The sequence below is a fragment of the Eumetopias jubatus genome, unplaced genomic scaffold, assembly GCF_037043125.1.
Source record: "Eumetopias jubatus isolate StellerSeaLion01/CBP00866 unplaced genomic scaffold, mEumJub1_p1.0 scaffold_1, whole genome shotgun sequence".
In the NCBI taxonomy this organism is placed as follows: Eukaryota; Metazoa; Chordata; class Mammalia; order Carnivora; family Otariidae; genus Eumetopias; species Eumetopias jubatus.
Genome location: NW_028274807.1, coordinates 11,303,905 through 11,323,319, shown reverse-complemented (window position 1 = coordinate 11,323,319; position 19,415 = coordinate 11,303,905). Strand labels below are relative to the sequence as shown.

The window sequence follows — 19,415 nt, the reverse complement described above, 5'->3', positions numbered from 1 at the left end:
CTCTGAGTCCCTAGCAAATCGGGAAGGTAAAGCCCCCTACAGGGGCTAAAAGACGAACTTGTGACATTTTCCTCCAACAGAATTTACTTAGGGATGGATGTGGTAAAAGCGAAGGTGGGAAGTCTGAAGATGCATCTCAGGACCACTAGGGGGTGCCATCAGCCTCTTGAAGTTGTTCTACAGCTTGATGCTCCAAAGGCCTTTTGAAAAGGCAGGTTCTAAAAACTGCAGTAAGGGACCAAGATTATAAGGGGCAAAATGTCCTGGGGGGACCCTCCATCATCTAGATATGATGATTTGTGACTGTGACCAGCTAGATTTTTGGCCGGATGAATCCTCAGTTTGGGTCTTACCAAATAAAAAATTGGGCAAAGGATATAGCCGGGTGAGTCCCGGGGGAAAAACTACCTTGGGGCTGGTCCATCATAGGCTGTGACATGGAGGAACAAGCAAGATTCCCCACCATTCAGGTCAAAGCACTGTTGTCTCACAAGTCCGTATAGAGGAGCTGTGGTCTTGGCTTGGCTGTTGGTGGGTTCAACATGGGCCTTCTTCAGATGGTAGCCTTACTTATCCTCCTTGTGTCCGTGGCCATCACGCAAATCCCTGGCAGATGAGAGGGGTGGCTCCATGCAGGACGTTTCTAGGAATAGGCCGAGTGCCAATACTTCAGGATTTGTCCCTCTCCATGACTAATCTGTTGACTGATCCACTGAACTGTCTTGAAAAGAGGTTTAGCATTCTCATAAGGAACTGTTAACTGTATTCATTCCTATTGGTGTTGTAACCAGTTACCCCAAACTTGGTGGTTTCAAACAACTCAAATTTATTATCTTAGAGTTTCCTTGGTCAGAAGCTTGACCTGAGTCTCCCTGGGCCAAAACTAAGGCACGAGCCGGCCTCTCTCTCTTTCTGGAGACTCTGGGGAGAATCCAGGTCTCTGCCTTTCCTGGCTGCTGGAGAGCACCTGCATCCTTGGCTCATGGCCCCTTTCCTCCATCTTCAAAGCCAGCAGAGTTCATCTCTCTGACCATTGTTCCCTTGTTAAATCTTTGCTGACCAGTCACATACCATATCTTGCAAGGACCTGTGTAATCAGATTGGGCCCACCTGGTAATCCAGGATCACTTCTCCATCTCGAAGCCACAGCCTTGATTGCAATGGCAGAGCTCTCTCTGCCATGGAAGGTAACATAACATGGGGCCGTTATTCTGTCCATGTGCACCAGTAAGTCATCTTCGTGTTTATGCTTCACCTCCTGTCACCATTGCCCCGGGCCATGGCCAGAGCGAGTTGTGGTCAAGAGTAGACCTACTTGGAAAGTTGGTTGGTGGGTACTTTCCTGTCTGCTCCTGAGGTTGCCCTCCTGGTCCTTAACCCATGCCTTCTCAGATTCTCCAGTGAGAAGAGCAAGTCTGAAGGTCCTTGGGCTGCAGCAGGAAACGGTCTTGCTTCGTGCTTAGGGCTCTCTGCAGGTTCTTAATGAAGGCTGTTCGTGGCCAAGATCAGGCATTTGGTTGTTATCTGCCTTAAGAAAATTCCAGATCCAAACTCTTTTAGCCGTATGGCATGGGGCATGCTACATGGTCTGTGGTGGAGTGGATTCCAGTGGAAGCGACAGGATCTTTTCAAGGAGCACTTTGGCCTTGCCTGCCCTGCCGGAAGATGAGGTGGGACCGTCTGCAAAGGTGCATGGCTTTGCAGGACTCCCTAGTTTCTGCCGGCAGATGCCAGCCCTGGATGGGGGTAGGGGGGTTCTGGTGTTGATTGGGCAGAAGGACTGTTTGTGTTCCAGCTGTGGGGATGGAGGCGCAATGTCAAACTCATTGTCACCTCGAGTTCTAGCAAAAGTTTCTTAGAGAGGGAACAGAATATGTAGCACGTGGCCAGAGGGCACCCCCCTGCCCCAGCCCACTTGGCCACCAAGATGTTTCCAGGACTGTCAGATGTCTTCTCCCCTCTGCCTCTATCCCTGCCCCGGCACACAGGGTATGCATTTTTGGTAGCCTTAACCCAGCTCCATTTTCTGTCCCAACCACTGTTTGTCCTTTGCATCTGCTTGTAATATGCATTTTATTATGATTATGGAGTCCCCGAGCCACCTCCAATCCTTACTGAAAGAGATGGTGGTAAAACCAAGAGGCAGACCTTTACTCTGAGGAAGGACGTTGCTGGAGTTCCATTTAAACATAAGCCGGTGTCCAGAGTAGGATGAAGAAGATGGACTCTGGTTGATTCCTGGGTTCAAGTCCTGCTGGGTGACCTTGGGCAAGTTACTCTCCCTCTCTGTGTCTTAGTTTTCTCACCTATAAATGGAGCTAGTAATAGTACCTACATCTAATAGGGTTGCTGTCAGGACTGAGTTGATTTAAGTGAAGTGTTTAGAACGATGAGTGGTGGAGTGTAAATGCTAATTCTTAGTTGTCTTCATCATCACTGTTTGACAACATAGCCCTTCTGTTCTCAATGACCCTTGGAAAAGAACTGAGATCTGTGATCCTCTTAAGGACTCAGGTGAATTATTTGGAGAAGATGCATCTTAATTACGTGTCTTCTTGTTGGATTGACAGATGGGAGATAAATTCTAAGGTAACACTTCCTAATCAGTACCGATCTATCAACTCCAAATTCCCGTGAGGCAGACTTTCTCCCCAGCGGCTTCTGACATAGGGGGTACCCGGAAAGTTTTCCTACTTGACTGGGATGGAGGTTCTTGCTGTTCCTTTTAATCCCAGGGGTAATAGGGAGGATTCGAGAGAAATTGTGGCCTTGGAGATCCTGGTTCCTGGCCCATGGTTCTGGGTTCCAGGGTCTGTGGTTCCCTTTGATCTAGAGCATCCATCACACCCAGAGTTGGGCGATTCTAGGGTAGGTTTGCCACCCGAACCCCACCACTGATTTTTAACTGCTTTTCTTTCCCAAGGGCTCCCCTAGCCGCTGGGAAGGTTAAGGCTGTCCTTTTATTAGCTGGTGCTGCATAACTTGGGGAGTTTGCCAAACTGGGCGTAATTCCTACCTCCTTCCCGGACCCCTGCTGACCTCACCCTCTGTATATTGTCTGCTCTTCCAGGGCACCGGATAGTTCTGAGCACTCAAGGTATCAGCTACCTAATCTGATCGGTCGTTACACTAATCTATGCTGATGTTCTGGTTAGGGAGGAGCAAAGCCCTGCTTCTAGGTAATCTAGGAGGACATTTATTATGTTTTTCCTCCCCTAAAAAAATAAGGCTCTCATCTGGGCAGATGGTATGGTGACCAGCTGCTCCAATTTGCCTAGGGCCTGGGGGAGGGCGATGCAGAATTTCCAGCTTTAAAATCAGACCAGGATGAGTTTGTTACCCAGAGATAGTCATTTTGGGCGGGTGGGGAAAGGTGCCCCGGGACAGGCAGACTGGGGAGATGCTTGAGGGCAGATGAGGCTGGCCACACTGCTGGGTGTGGTGGATGTTCTCCTCAGGGAGAAGGTGGGGTTTCACTGGCTTTCAAGGAACTATGGCTGATGAGGAATTGCTAGAACTTTGCAGGACAGTGGCCATTTGACCCACCATGTGAGTTTTTGTAAAGTGACTCGCGCGGGCCTGGCTCAGTGCTGTGGACGCTGTCAGGCGGTTAGGCAGGAGATGAACGTGTTACAGACACTACAAGGGAGCAGACAACCCCCTGTCCGGCTCAGAAGGCTGACACGGTCTGCCATGAAGGAATGCAACTAACAGGAAACAATTAGTCAACAATTTGGTGCTAAGCCAGGCGGAGCCGTCTGTATTGCGAGCAGAATTCAGCAAAGGGCAAAAGCAATGCCCAGCGGACAGTCACAGAAAGGGATCTAGAAGGGGAGCGCTCACTTACTGGTCTGGAGGCAGCAGTTAGATGGTAGCGAGGTGGACAAAAGGTCTTGTAGGAGGGTGACATGGGATAATTAAGGACACAGCAATTGGCCAGAGAGAGAACAGCATTTGAGGAGAATAACTGGGTTAACTGGCCTATAAAGTATCAACCTCGAAAGCAAAACAGCCAATTATTTCACCAGGAAAACTGGGTATATTGGGGAATGGCAGAGGGATCGAAATTTGGGACGTGCAAGCTATGGCAAAACGGTAGGTAAGTCCAGAGCCCAAAGGAGAGGAATGGTACTTTAGAGAGAAAGGAGGGACTTGGAGGGGCTGCTTTGAATGAAAGTCTGTTGGAGAAAAGTGAGAGCTTGAGCAGGTGACGGTTTCTCATTGGCCAGGCCATTGCCGGGTGAAGAGAAAATCTTCCTTCGTCCTGCTGGGATAGCAAAGCTGGCTTCTTCCTGTTGGAAGATGCAGGGGATGCTTCTTTCTGTTGGGTCTGCTGTGGAGTTGGTTGGGCAGGAGAACTTTAAATGAGGTTTCCTTCATTCAGTTTCACAAAAGGAGAGGAAAGAAGGAGGGAAGGTGCAACAGATGATCAAATGTTTCTGGGTATCAGGCATTGTTCTTTGTAACATCTAATGAATTCTCACCCAACTCGGAAAGGTAGGTACTGTTATCCCTCCATTGTAAATGAGGACCCTGGGGCCCTGAACGGGAGGTACTTTGCCTTGGTCACACTGTATGGAGAGCAGCCTCATTTGGATTTGCATTTGAACGACATTCCAGCTGAATGATCTAAGATATAAGGAAAATGGCGTCTTATCTGGAAGGTCCAGGATTTAGAAAAGATCAGAGGGGCTGGCAACCTTAGGCTGGGAGACCCAGCAGGAGAGTGCTGCAGGAATTTGGGTGGGAGGCTCTGAGACCCTTGTTGTGCTGGCGACAGACTGATGTTCAGGTAAAGACTCTGGTTTCCGTCTTGAGGACCGGAAAGAAGCTGGGACCATTAACTGGATTCCATTTGGGAGAATAAGAGAAATCTTTATGCAACCAGTCCTGTCTGTGTCTTTGGGCAAGTTGCTTAGCTTCTCTGAGCCTCAGTTTTCTCCATCTGTAAAATGGGAGTAGTTCTAAGGCATCTTACAAGAGTTTGAGAGGATTAAATCCAATTAATGGCTGTCAGTGGTTTAGAAACATATTTAAAATTAGAGCAGGTATTCAATGACTCTTTGCTTTGAAAAATCACTGGTTTTGGAGGCATTTCCTTAAAAAACATTCTCATTCGACAAGAAAGGGATCAGTTAATTTATTTCTCTCCTCCTTGGTTGTAATAATCTTTCTTCATGTGGATCTGCTGGTCTGGCGTGTAGACCTTCAAATCCTGTTGGGGACTCTTCCACAACGTGCAGTTCACTCTCCCCCAGTGACAGTGGACACAAGACAGCTCACAACCGGTCAGGGTCCCTTAGGGCAAATGGCAAAAGTCAGAGGAGATCCCCTTCACTTTTAAAAGCAGGGGCCTTTGGTGCCATTTCCTGGGAAGAAAGCAGTCCCCTGGGGCTTGTCTCGCTTGCCATCAGTCAAGGTGGGCACGAGCTGTCCAGATGTTCTTTCCTCTGGACCTTTCCCCAAGAGGCTGGTGTAGCTCCCAGACATGAATGCGAGCCCAGGCCCTGCCCTTTTTTGGCTCCTGGCTGAAGATGTGTTTGCTTTTGCAATTAAGAAAACGACCTCGCTTGTTAATTTTCACTTGGAATAGATATAGGAGGCGTTACTTTTGGGCGGGGGGGATCTGTGGCTTTTTAAGGGCTATACAGTTTGGCACGAAAATCACACTAATTGAGCCTTGTTAAAAAGTTCCCTCAATTCCATAATTGTCTGTTCTGGTGCGCTCCCGTTTGGTGGAGTAATGATGTTGATGCTGCTGATGGGGGATAATGACAATAATAACCTACTTTTATTGGGTGCCTGGGAGACCCAGGTGTATCACACCAAGATCCTGCAAGGCGTGGCTCTCCTTATCCCTGTTTTTAAAATGGAGAAACTGAGGCTCAGGGAGAACACGTGAATTGCCCAAGGTCACACACTAGTCGGTAGTGGGGCCAGAGTTTGCACCGGCTCTCCCGGGCTCCAAGGCCTACGCCTATTCCCCTTGACCATGCTGCTTCAACATAGAAACTTCCATTTATCAGGCAAATGGAAAGAATTATACATTTTTTAAAAATTTACAGAATTACTCAAAAATCAGGACGTCTCAGATCTACTTAAATATTGCATTTTAGGTCAAACCATTAGATTCAAGAGGCTTGGGGAAGACTTTATAACCTGTAACTCAGGCCTTCCCCCCATCTCCCTCTCCCCCCCCACTTCCCTCTCTCCAGCCCCCTTCCTCCAGCCCCTTCTCTTCTCTTCCCCGCTGTTAACTGTCACTCTCCATGGCTGATATCTTAGTAGGAAGAATTTGGAGCTTCTGAAAGGGAAAAGTTTATGGAAGCTGGCCCAGAAAAGAAAGAATGGGGAGGGGCTGGAAGGCACTTTCTGAGGCCAGCCAGGCTCCGGGTGTATGGAAGCCACTGGACTCAGGCTTCTGGTCATTTTCCTGTGTACCAGGAACTCTGCCAGGGCTGATGGGAGTGGCCCTGACGAATGAAGATAGGTCCCTTCCTCCAGACACCCCCGTTTTGAGGGTTAGAGCGACCTGCTTCCAAATGGGAGCCGGAAGAGACCCAGGAGGATTGCCCCCACCTTTCTACTGCTCCCCACAAGGCCTTCTTCTTGGGGTGGCACAGTCTCCCAGTCCTCACCTGCTCCAAATGGCAGGTGCAGAGACAGGGTGGGTGCAGTCTGGGCGGCACGGGGAGCAGTCAGAGCTCCCACATTTCTCTGTTGCGAGCCCCGGGGATTCCAGGCGCCCCACGTCGGTGGTCGATAACTGTTGGGTCTTCAGGTACCGTGAGAGGTGTTCATCAGACCCCAGAGTCAGGTGTCAGGAAGGGAGCCCCGGCCTCTGTGGAGACATCCAGTCAGTATAGACACACTGAACCTGCGAGGGGGTTGCCCGCGGCCTCCCACGTCACACGCAGCCTTCTGCCTCCTGCCCACCCTGGTCAGCTACTGTTTGTGTTTGGCCTGGGTGCCTCCAGCACGCTGGAAACAGGACAGCCTGTCGTGACTCACTGATTTTCTCCCAATCCCTGTGACGAGCCAAATGAGCTGTTCGCCCCCACGTCCCTCCTGGTTTCCTGTGGGGTCTGGAATACTTCCCTGAGCGCGGGATGCTGTCCTACCCCCTTGGGTGAAAGCCAGCTATCAGCTAAGGGACAATGAGAACATTAGTGATTGATTGCCTCTTCCTTTATCTTCCCTCTGCCTGCCCCAGTTGTCTTTCATTTTACATCTGGGTAGAGGAGGGGAAAAGGGCTTACTTTACAGAAAAGTTTAACTTTTAGGCCCCCATAGAATTTTCTAGAAAGAAGGTAGAGACAAATAGTTGGAGAATCAAGGTGGTGGGTGTGTGGCCTGCTCTGACAGAAAGGAGAGGGAACGGTGCTGAGGAGCTGCCAAAAATACCTTGAGGGAGGTTGTCACCCCAGTGTCAGGTCTGGACCGGGATGCCAGGGGTCCATTTGGTCCCTCAAAGGCAGTGGCAGGGCAGGAGGCATTTTAGTGGAAGCTGGGGGTGGGGGTCGTGCCTCTTCCCTTGTAACCCCAGTACAGCGCTGGAGAGGTCATCTGCCTGAAGCAAAAAGCAGTGAAAGGAAATTTGAAAAAAAAAAATGTATTTTCCCCACAAATTCTGAATGGCTTGAGTGTGCAGAGGGTAAATGGGAGAGGCTCCAGTTTGAAGAGGCCTGAGGTGAGGAGGGACGCCAGGCTCTGTGGTGACATGAGGACCCTTCGGCCTCGGGCCCAGGGGGCTCTGTGCAGGGCAGGTGGGCACAGGCCGGGACCCACAGAATTACAGTGCCCTCGAGGCCACAGCTGCTCTCCGTGGCAAAAGGAATGCCTCGGAACCTGTCGGAGGCATTTGTGTTTTCCTTTCGAGAATTACAGTTGCATTTGAAAGGCAGACACGCAATTCTGGGTTATCCAAGCGTCTGGGTCTTCACTGGAAACAAGACACTGATGGCTCACACCGCTTCATCTGATTTTTATCAGAAATGTATACATACAGAAATTTCCCCCCGTGGGCTGAGAAACTCTGCTGAGAAATTTTAGCTCAGAGTGTAATTAGCCCGGGAGAATTATCAGCAACGGAAAATAAAACTTGGTACCATAAAACATCTCAATTATGGCTACGGAGTCAGTTATTCACTCCTACCGTATGAGTAGGAGTGGGTAATGAACATGACCAAGACCATCCGCTCCCAGTGTTGCTCAATACCGGGCTGTGGAGACGGCCTAGCTCCGCCTTTATTTTCGCTGGCGTGTCCTAGCACTGAAAGCACATTAAAGTAATCAAGCCCGGCAGCGAGGCATCCTCGGTGCTCCACCCCCTCCATGTGTTCCCCCGAACCCCTCATTTACAACAGACCGCGAGACGGGAAAGTGTTCTCAAAGCCGTTTAAGATGAGGCAACACCGCGTATGTAAATCCTGCTTATTGGCAGCCAGGGCGGCTGGCTCATTCTCGAAAAGGCCGGACAGCCTCCAGCCTGCCAGCCCCGCTGGCTTGCAATGGTCCTGTTTTGGGGCCACATGGTGGGGGACGTGCAGAGGGCGGCTGTGACTTTCATCCCTGCCTTCGAAGCTCCTGGCGCCCTTAAGCCTGCAAGCGGCTGCGCCATCCTCCGGCCACCTGTCTGTCTCCGGTCCCTGTTCCAGAAAGGAGCCTGTTGCCAAGTGTCTGTGTCTGCAGAGCTGGGTGGCAAAGGCATGTTTCACTTTGAAAGGACGGATTGCTCCTAACCCCTTTATTCTTCCTGGAGAAGTAGTTTCTCCAGCATTCTGGAGGTGGCCCGAAGAACAATTTGGGGGTGGGGGGGGGACAGGCCCCTTCCCAGACCTGGAGTTCTTTGTCAAGATGAGCTTTCGTCAATGCCCCAGGGGTGGCAGACACACACGGGCTCCGTGGGGATTTGGCCACATTCGGAATGAGTTATGACAGGATTCCCAAGGCTGCAGAGACAAGGGAGAAAGAGAAACACTTGCCCCACTCTGCAGAATTTATCTTAGACTTGACTGTGCTTAGTGTAACCACTCTAAAAATAAGAGGTTTAGAAGCTGCGAGCAAGTCAGGACTGGCCAAAATATGTGGCTTTCTGTCCCTGTGCTTTCGGGCCCTGCCCCCTCTTCTTGGCTTGATTCTGCCCCAACCTGCAGCAGTTAAGAAAGCACTGGGACTTAGGAGGGGTCCTTGCAGCCGGCTGCCCGGAGTTTTATGTAACTCAGCTCTGCTCTTCTTGCTCCAGAACGGAGTGAGGAGGAGCCCCAGTGGCCTTCAGAATGGCCGGGAGGGGGTGGACCCTGGGGCAGGGGATGGCCTCAGGCGGTCAAGCAGGGTGCTGTTTCAGGGCCCATCTGCAGGGGACTTGTAATGCCCACTCAGTGTGGGGTGGGGGGTCCTGCCTGCACACCTCCCCAACCCTCCAGCGCCCCCGGGAAGCTTCAGACTCCAGCTGGGGGAATCCTCAGCCCCTTCCCCCTGCTGGGTTGACAGGCCAGCACCTGCCTGGGGGGTGGGGTCGGGGTTGGAGAGTTGGTGGGGGTAGACGAGTGTGCAGCAAGGGCCTGCAACTTCTAGGAGTCTGAATCCAGTTCTCGAAGTCTGTTGGTGCCTCTTGATGTGCATTAAATCCACCTTCATGGGTCTCTGGCCACCAGTGTGACATCACCTCGGAAGAGCTTGTTAAAAATTCATATTCCTGGGCCCCAGGCAAGACTTACTGAATCCAACTCTCTGCAATGTTTTAATTCATATTTTTACCTTTTTTTTTTCTTAAGTCATGCAGTAACATAACCCAAACCTAAGACTCTGCCACTTGAATATACCTGTGTAGCCACCACGGAGATCGAGATCTAGAACATTTCTGCTACCAAGAAGCCTTCCTCCCATCCTTCCCGGATAATACTTGACTTTCCAGGGACAACTGTTCTTCGGACTCCAGTCACCCAGAGAAGTTCGCCTATGTTTGAATTCCCATGAGTCTGGTTTCTTTCTCTCAACAACCGTGTCTCTCATGCACCTCAGTGCTCCCTCCCGTTGGGCGTGGAATTGGCGTGCTGTAGGGTTTATGTTTAACTTTGGTAGATGACTGCCAAACACGTCTCCAGAGTACTTGTGCCATTTGCCCTTCGACTGCAGCGAAAGGCAGTTCGGTTGCTCTGCATCCTTGTCCACACTTGGTATCGTCAGACCTTTTCGTTTTAGGCATTTTGGGAGGTATGCTGTGGGATCTCTTTGTGGCTTTAATTTGCACTGCCCTGCTGCCGAACGATATTGGGAACATTTTCATGTGCTTATTGGCCATTTGGATGTGTCTTTTATAAAAAGGCTGATCAAGTCTTTTGAAAACTGGGGGTCTTACCCTCTTAATTTCTAGGACATCTTATTATTAACAACCCCTCCAGGGGCGCCTGGGTGGCTCAGTCGTTAAGCGTGTGCCTTCGGCTCAGGTCATGATCCCAGGGTCCTGGGATCGAGTCCCACATCGGGCTCCCTGCTCGGTGGGGAGTCTGCTTCTCCCTCTCCCACTCCCCCTGCTTGTGTTCCTGCTCTCGCTGTCTCTCTCTGTCAAATAAATAAATAAAATCTTTTAAAAAGAAAGAACAACTCCTTCAGGTGACTTAAGGACACAATCTCTCTAAAGGTCCAGTTTTCTTGGGATCTTTTTTTGCCTTTCTTCAGTTCCCAAGCCAGCAGCTCGCTTCCTGCCTCATGTCCTGTGAGGCTGGTTATAGACACGGTGCTTTCCTCTCCGGCTTCTCCTAACTATGTGCGGCTGGATTAATTGTGGCTGTTTCTGTCACTGAGGTCTGGCTGGGTGTGATGCTTGCAGTCTGGAGATGTGAAGAGCATGTCTAAGCCACCTTCTTGCCTTTCCAGCAGCATCTTATTTATGCCACGAGCTTGTCAGAGACAGGAGGCTTGGGGGCAAGAGGGCAGGAGAAAGAAACATTTGGGAGCTTCTTTTGTTGGCCTTGATTCTACTGCTCCATTTCCTAGGGGGTGTGTAGCCCCCCCCTTCCCCATCACCTGCCTTTCTCCTCTGCCAGGAGCCCACGAGAAGGACGTGTGTTCAGTATGAGTGTGTCTGTGTTTGGGGGAGCTGTGTGTGGATGTGACCTGCTTTGGGTCACCAGGGAGGAGTCTCTCCACTCTCAACACCAACTGTGTAATAATCCCCCTTCTCGGTACAAATGCCCCCCAGCTCTCCGCCACCCCATGAATCAGATGAGGGGACGTCCAAGTTTTATAGCGTCCAGGGATCTAGGATGCAGATAAGGCAACCCTCTCATTCTGCAAACAGGCACCGCAGAGACCATGAGGGCTGCTATCTCCGTGGGAGAGTCGGCTGGGGTGTTTCTAAGCCTGCTCATCCTGGAAAGAGGTGTGTTGTTTCTGTAGAGGATCTCGAGACAGAGGAAGGGAAAGAGCATGTCTTTCTTGTGTGCCTTGGGTAACAAAGGGAGTTCCCACTTGCCGCTCTTTCCCTGTGCGGAAGCCGTGCAGAGGCCCAGCGTGGCAGGAAGTGGTGAGTGGTGGGAAGGCAGAAGGAAATGCTCGGTGCAGCCCGCCCCTGTGTTTCCCCACCCTCACCCCAGCGGAGCTCAGTGGCTCAGTGAAATGGCCCCAGAAGGGTATGTACAGCGTCATGACCATTAACACAAATTTGTAATGGTTTTGTGCCCACGCAGTGCGGAATCTGGCGCTTAAAATTGTGAGGCTGGCTCTGATAAAGATTCCTTTTTCCACTTAGGCTGGTTATGATGGTGAGAGTATTGGGAATTGCCCGTTTTCCCAGCGCCTCTTTATGATTCTCTGGCTAAAGGGCGTTATATTTAATGTGACAACAGTGGACCTGAAGAGGTAAGATGCATTATTGAAGTAACTCTACTTGATTCCTGGCACACCCATTCATACCCACACCCAACTCACAGCCACACTCACACCCCACACTCATACTCCCCCCCACTCATGTAACACACACACACGTTCAAAACTCAGGCACACTCACAGGTGCACACACTCACACGCACACACTCCTAGGACCCACGGGCAATATCGTGGCACATCCATCCTCGATCAGGACTGAAGCCCAAGTCTGGGCTCATCAGTAATGACAGGATCGGATCAGACATGATCAGGGAGGAGTTGGGGGCACCATAAGGAACCTGCACCCCCCCACCCCGTTCCTGGTCAGCGGAGAACCTCTCAAAAGCCTGTGTGTGCAGATCTCCTGTGAGGACACTGGGGAGAGTTCACTTTCTCTCACCTCTGCATCCAGAGAAGAGCCACACTTTCGTTGTCAGTAGGACATTTTGAAAACCCACGATCACTTTTGACATTCTCAAGGGTTGCTCCTTGTAAACTGGGGAGGACCCGGCTAAGCTTTGGAAATGAGTCTACACCTTGCCAGCTATTTACAAAAGCTGCTGTTCACTACCGCCCCCCCCCCACCCCAGGAAACCCGCAGACCTGCAAAATCTGGCTCCTGGAACAAACCCTCCCTTTATGACTTTTGATGGTGAAGTCAAGACGGATGTGAATAAGATCGAGGAGTTCTTAGAGGAGAAACTGGCTCCCCCGAGGTAGGCCTCATAAAACCAGCACTCACAACCGGATTGTCACTTTTCCCCCTTCACAGACATTTTTTTTTTTTAAGATTTTATTTATTTATTTGACAGAGAGAGACACAGCGAGAGAGGGAACACAAGCAGGGGGAGTGGGAGAGGGAGAAGCAGGCTTCCTGCTGAGCAAGGAGCCCGATGCGGGTCTCGATCCCAGGACCCTTGGATCATGACCTGAGCTGAAGGCAGACGCTTAACGACTGAGCCACCCAGGCGCCCCTTCACAGACAATTTGAAAGCTCCTGGCTTCGTGTATTTGGTTTTCTGTGGCCACGGTACTTAACTTCCTTCGCTGTACTGTGGTGTGCCACAGAAAACACAGAGCAAGATCAGAAGCCTTGAGTGATGATAGACCTGGTTCTCTCTGCTTTGCACCTGCAGGTTGGCAATTATGGTTTGATGACAGGAAGTAGGGGGGAGGTGGGTCGATGTCTAATGGGTCGGCCATTTCTTAGGTCCACTGCTGGAAGGTAAGGTGTGCATGTTACTGTGGGATGTTGCAGAGTGCCGGACCTGGAAGAGAACCTTCTAGTGCACCACCTTTGTCTTACTTGAAAGGAAACTAAGACCAGCCGGGTCCAAGGTGTGCCAGGATGAGAACAAGTGCTTTCTCCCTAGACTGTTGCTTCCAAAGCTTGGAGATAAAAAGATTAGGAAAACATTCAAGGGGGAAGTTTTTTTTCTTCTATATCCTCTCAGAGAAAGACCTGCCTCCCCGCTCCCCCGCCCTGCCCCACTCGAATGAGCCCAACTCAAACATTACTTACCTGTGATACTCCAATCCTAAATTTTTCAAGGTACCCTAAGCTGGGGACCCAACACCCTGACTCTAACTCTGCCGGAAATGATGTGTTTGCCAAATTCTCCGCATTTATAAAAAACACCAAGAAGGATGCAAATGAGAGTGAGTACCTGCCATCTTCCCCTTCAGAGTTCTCCACTCAGAGTGCCCCTTGCTCAGCCTCTGGTGTGGCTTCTAAGATCCTGGGAGTTCTGACTAATGTCCCTGGGGGTAGGGGCCTGTATCTAGAAATAAGGAAAAAGTACCTCTAGTGTTGAATCTGCACGTGGGTTTCAGGAGATCGAGATTGGGAGCCCAGAAAAGAACATTTTGAGGGGAAAAGAATCCCCACCAGGAATCCCCTGCTGCACCGTGGGAATCAGTTTCAATGACGATCTTGCCAGTGCTTACTTCCTTATGGGCTTCCCATAAATACTTTTGAATACGTGGATGAGTTCAAGAAGGAGCAGTGTTGTGTAGACAGCAGAATTATTTTCCAGGGAGGAGTGAGTCCTTTGTGCAGATCTTAGAAATCTACATCCTTCCCTCCAATTCCCCGGTGCTGCCCAGCCATGTGCCACGAGGGAAAGGTGATTGACTCCTTCCTTGATATCTAGAGAAAGGTGACACTACTTTGTATGGCTTATCTTAGTCATTTTCTGCCTTTGTGTTCTAGTTTATGAAAAGAACCTGCTGAAGGCCCTGAAGAAGCTGGATAATTACTTAAATAGCCCTTTGCCTGATGAAATCGATGCCTACAGCACCGAGGACGTCACTGTTTCTGGAAGGAAGTTCCTGGATGGGGATGAGCTCACGTTAGCCGACTGTAACCTCTTACCCAAGCTTCACATTATAAAGGTTTGATGTTCCTCCTGCTGCAGGTGCTGAATACGCGAATGAGGCTTTGTTTTATTTTGGCCAGACATCAAAAATATCTAAAATGCAGACTCCTGAATTAAAAAGTCAGGTTTTTTTTTGTTTTTGTTTTTGTTTTTTTTTCTGTTTGAGGCGGTCGAATCCCCAGTCTCAGATACATGGATATTCCCAGGTATTCTTCAGGTGGTCTCAAGAAACATTTGGGAGCTTGGCTCTCACCCCTCTATCCTCACTGCTTCTTGTTCCAAGTCTTACCCCCACAGCCTAAAGAAAAGTTATGTGAAGACAACTTGAGGGCAACGTGACTATACCCGGCCTTTTATGCTTGAGGCTTGGAGACGATGCGCCAAATCTGGGAGTACAGCAGTGTGAATTCAGTCAGTTGGTGGTGGTTGGCAGGGGAAATGGCTCTGCATAGGGATGACAGAGGTGTGTCTTCTCAGCTCTTAGTATTGACCCCCTATAGCTAGGGAGCAGCTCCTTGGCTGGGCCTCTGCCAGGTTTAGCATCGTGTCTTCCCAGAGAGTTGAATGGGAAGTCAGCATCATGCATCATATATTTTAGGGTTTAAAGGCTCTCTAGACCACTGGTTCTCCAGCATTAGTAGGCATAAGAATTATTTGGGGAGCTTTTTAGAATTGTAAATCCCCCATCCAGACTCTGGTCTCCTAAATCAGAACTTCCAGGGGTGACCCTGGGGGATTCCGAAGTAGATGGCCTTACACTTGGCCCCCGGAGTTATGGCTTGCTCTCAGTGGTAATTCCAGCCTTCACGTCACTTATAGATGTTAATTGTTATCATTATTACACCTGCAATGTTCTTGGCCCTCAGTAGCCTCAGAGGCCCCAAGAAGAAGGCCAAGCCTTGTTCTGGGGCACCTTTATGATTAAAATTCCACCAAGTCCAAACCTAGGTCCTTGGTAGAAGGATAGGGGAGTTGGGCAAGAAGACACAGGGAAGTCCAAATCAAGGACCCGGTGGTCTAATAAAGTATGTCATTGGCATTTAGAAATTTACAAATTAGGCTCACCTGATCTGTGTTGCTGATACTCCTGCAGGCTACCAGCTACCCCCGGTTGCTCCTCATCATTGCCTTGCCTTTCATTTCTGCATTTCATCTTCCTTCCCGATTCCTTTCCTAATCCTTGCTCCATTTCTCTTCTTCTCTCTTCCCCAGTGTGCTTGAAGGATACTAACTTGAAATCCAAGCCTTGAAGATGTGTCTGAGCCCTCAAGTGAATGTTGTTTTCAATAACTTTGCCAGTTTCCCAACATCTAAAATGTAATGAAAGCATCTCAACTCATCAAAACCTCCTATGTTTGGAAACCATTTTCAACAAGATATTTATGTAGCTGTGTGTGGTTTAGTCCCTTCAGCGGATGTGTTGTAGTCATTGCCATGACCATTATATGGTCATGGAGGTTGGGGAAGAGCAAGAGAAATGCCCCAGCCATACACCATCAATTGCCACTTGTTTAGCTCCTATAAGAAAAGAGTTTTTTAAATTTCAGGAGATGGGGTAAACTTCAGAGTAAAATAAAGCAGTCCCTGGCTCCAATATAAGACTGGAGAGCAAATTCCTCAAAGCCATTGAGCACTCAAAATACCAAACAGCTTAATAATCTTTCAGGATGGAGCACCTTCGGAAGGGAAATGAGGCTCGGTCTAAAGGAATTTATGATAAAAGATGAGAGAGTAAAGGAAATTATAAACCCGCCAAAAACAATATGAAAAAAGTAGAGTAAAGCTTCATCTTTCATAAAACCAGAAAAGGACAGAATACCAATCCAAAGACAGAAACTTTGTCTGATGTGAGGTGTCACAGAGCCAGTGTATGCTTCCCTGTATATTTAGCCAAGTTCAGATGTCTATAAAAGTAAATAGTACAGTCCTGAAATGCCCAACACCAAACCTCTTTGAGGACTGGGGCCATGAGAGGAGAATCAGGGAACAGCCCCACACAGATCACTTTTGGGCTGAGATCTCTGGGGAGGGAGAGTTAGGGAGGAACCGTACAGAGGCGTCATCTTTGTATTCTGGTGCCCATCCCTTAATCTGAAGGAACAGGGAGGGGAAGTGGAGAGAAGGGATGTGGCATTCTGCTTTGTGCCTGCTGAGTAGAGAAAAGAAACAGTCCTTGAACCAGTCAAGAGAGAGACTGTAAATTGCTTGGGCTTCATTTTTAGCCATGGTGACCTCTTGCCTCATCTGTGAGCCTCAGAATGGAGGATGCTCTAACCCTAACCTTGACTTTTTGCAAACAAAAGGAAAGAATTCTTAACGTTAATAGCAATAAGGTTGAATTAAGGTAAAAGATGTCAAACCATTTAGGAGGGTTTCTGACAGTTATATTGTCTTGTTTTGCTGCATCGGTGGCTTCTGGCCTGCAAGATCTGAGTAATAGGTCCCAAAGATCTCCTAATTTGCTTTGTCCCATGTTCCACTTCATCCAGACAACGGAGGCGACAAAGCAGAACTGACCTTTGTAGCGCTGGGTCTCTGTTAGGGGATGGATTGCATCCCCCCAAATTCATAATTTGGACTTCATTGAAGTCCAAATTCCCAGTACCTCAGAACATGACCTTCTTTGGAAATAGGATCTTTGTAAATGTAATTAGTTAAGATGGGTTGTATTGGAGTAGGGTGGGCCCCTAATCCAATAGGACTGGTGTCCTTATAAAAAAAGGAAATTTGGACACAGACACACACATAGGGAGAATGCCATGTGAGGATTGCTCTTATGCTGCTGCAAGTCAAGAAACTCCCAGAAACTGGGGAGAGAACAGATTTTTTCCTAGAGCTCCCAGAGGGAATGTGCCCTGCTGACACCTTGATCTTAGAATTCTGGCCTCCGGGACTGCGAGAAAATAAATTTCTGTTCTAAGCCACCCAGGTTATAGTACTTTGTTACAGCAGCCCCAGGAACCTGATAGAGTGCCCAACAGAATATACTCTCCTTTCTGACAAATTCCTCACCGACACCCCACCAGCCAAAGAAAACATCTCACACTGTTGTTTCCCATGAAGTTCACTCACAATTGCCCCGTCCTCACATCCACCATTTCCATGAGGAGAGGGATTTGTGTTCCTTTGTTGACAATGAGATGATCTGTTTAGTGACAGAGTGATGGAAATCTGTAGGAATAATATACACAGATATCTGGGATTTTAGGAAGTGAGGCTCAGCAAGTAGGGAAAAGAGAGCACTTCACAGTGAATCAGGCACAGTCTAAACTGAAGATCCTCATGAATCTTTAGGCACCAAATAACAGAGCAGCAGAACACACAAAGCCCAAACTGCTGGCAAGACAAGGAGAAGTCCACCGAAGTAGAGACCAAATTCATGCCAGTGGATCCCAAGGTCTATCTAAGATAAATTGGTGGGCAGGATTGTGTGGAGCCACTCTTTTGAGCCCAGTACTTTCATGAATTTTCCTGTTGCAAAGTTGAAGTGAAATTTGGGGCAGCCTGGCTGGCTGTAGGAAGAATACATCAGGACTCGAGAAAGAGAATATATTACACACCTCAAAAGAGTGGATTGTCTGATCTAATTGTCTACATTAGTGGGCTTTTCCTTTGCTGATTACTTCCTCTTGATTTTCAGATCGTGGCCAAGAGATACAGAGATTTTGAATTTCCTTCTGAAATGACTGGCATCTGGAGATACTTGAACAATGCTTATGCTAGGGATGAGTTCACGAATACGTGTCCAGCTGACCAGGAGATTGAACATGCATATTCAGATGTTGCAAAAAGAATGAAGTGAAGCCAGATTGTTTTCAGTCTTATTTCTTGGCTGTATGAACTAAACTATGATGAGAGTGTGGTCTTTGTGTGTCCTTTTTTTCCTTCCCAAAACCATAATGCCCATATTTTAATAATACTGTATCATAGTGAGAGCCACTCAACACCAAATGGCACATGGCCTTGTGATTTGTCAACTCACTTGTGTAACTGAATAATACGAATATCTATTGTGACACCCACCACTTGTCCAACTGACTTCTTAATTTACTTCTTTGGCATTCACGGATCCTGTAAACCATGATATTAGGACATGTGTTTTGCAGTTTAAGTTTCAAGACAAATTAGATTTGAGTTCAATTCCTCCTTTAATTTAAAAAAAAATCATCTGTCTCTGATAGTTTTCATAATCATATACAGCTTATTTTTCTCCTCTAAAATAGTAGTTTAAGTTTTTTTTTCAGAACGAAAATACTGTTTTTATAGTCACAAGATGATTACATGCCTATTTTAATATTTTAAAACAATGTGAGAGAATATAGGGAAGAAAAAAAAACACTACCTAAAATTTCACTCCACCTAGATAATTGCCGATAACTTATTGGTGAACATCTTCCCCTTCCTTAGTCTCTCACAGACGTTCACACTGCACACAACTCCATTCCTATGAAATTGGTGAGGGGACCTGTGGGTGAAGCCTTGATGAGCATCCATAGAGGATCCAAAAAGATCCAGCACTGCAAAGCTAGAGGCTGCTTGCGATCAGGTTTCACAGGTGGAGACCTGGAGTCCACAGATCCGCAGTGACCCGCAGCGATACAGAGGCTGGGAGCTATGGGAGGTCCCCTCTCTGCCTAGTTACCACCTTGGTGATGGCGGCTGCCTCTAGGTCCCAGGGCAGGCAGCAGAGGAGAGCGCACATGGTCTTTTGTTCCAGCTTCCTTTTGGATGCCTTCTCCCACTCCCTCCCCTCTCATGAGACCATGCCTTCCTGTGGATGCTCAACATCAGCTGCACATTGGAGGATCCTCCCGCCTTGTGATGAAATGTGAACCAAGCACACTTCGATTCCTTCTAAGGGCTGCCCTCTCTCAGACCCAGCACTGCGCTTCTTCAGCGATGATGGGGTGTGGGGCTAGCCTGGTTCTTGTTGCTTTTCTGCCCTCTACAGTGTCATTTCGAGGTCAGGCAGGGAAATTCCAGGGGGATTGAATTCATGGTGACTACTCTTGGGCGGTTCTGGTAACCAATCAAGTTGGGGAGGAAGTGGAAACTCAGGCTCGAGAGTTTTCTGGTTTGTCTGTGGCTTCCCTGCCACCTTGCCCTGCAGCCAGCCTCTCGTCTGTAGTGTGTCTGGGCTGGGCTGCCGGGCTCCAGCTGACGGCATGG

The 19,415-nt window shown here is 48.8% G+C and overlaps 1 protein-coding gene across 2 annotated transcripts in view; it reads left to right on the top strand.

Moving 5' to 3' along the window:
* The window catches only part of CLIC6 (CLIC family member 6), a 39,819-nt gene extending 21,722 nt beyond the window's left edge, over positions 1–18,097 (top strand). For both annotated transcript variants that reach the window (XM_088021230.1, XM_028116327.2), the window contains 5 exons: positions 11,753–11,862; positions 12,459–12,584; positions 13,421–13,527; positions 14,081–14,262; positions 17,887–18,097. In XM_088021230.1, the coding sequence (XP_087877356.1) occupies positions 11,753–11,862; positions 12,459–12,584; positions 13,421–13,527; positions 14,081–14,262; positions 17,887–18,048 (687 nt within the window). In that variant the 3' untranslated portion in view covers positions 18,049–18,097. The remainder of the gene's footprint in view (positions 1–11,752; positions 11,863–12,458; positions 12,585–13,420; positions 13,528–14,080; positions 14,263–17,886) is intronic.
* The last annotated feature ends 1,318 nt before the right edge of the window (positions 18,098–19,415 follow it).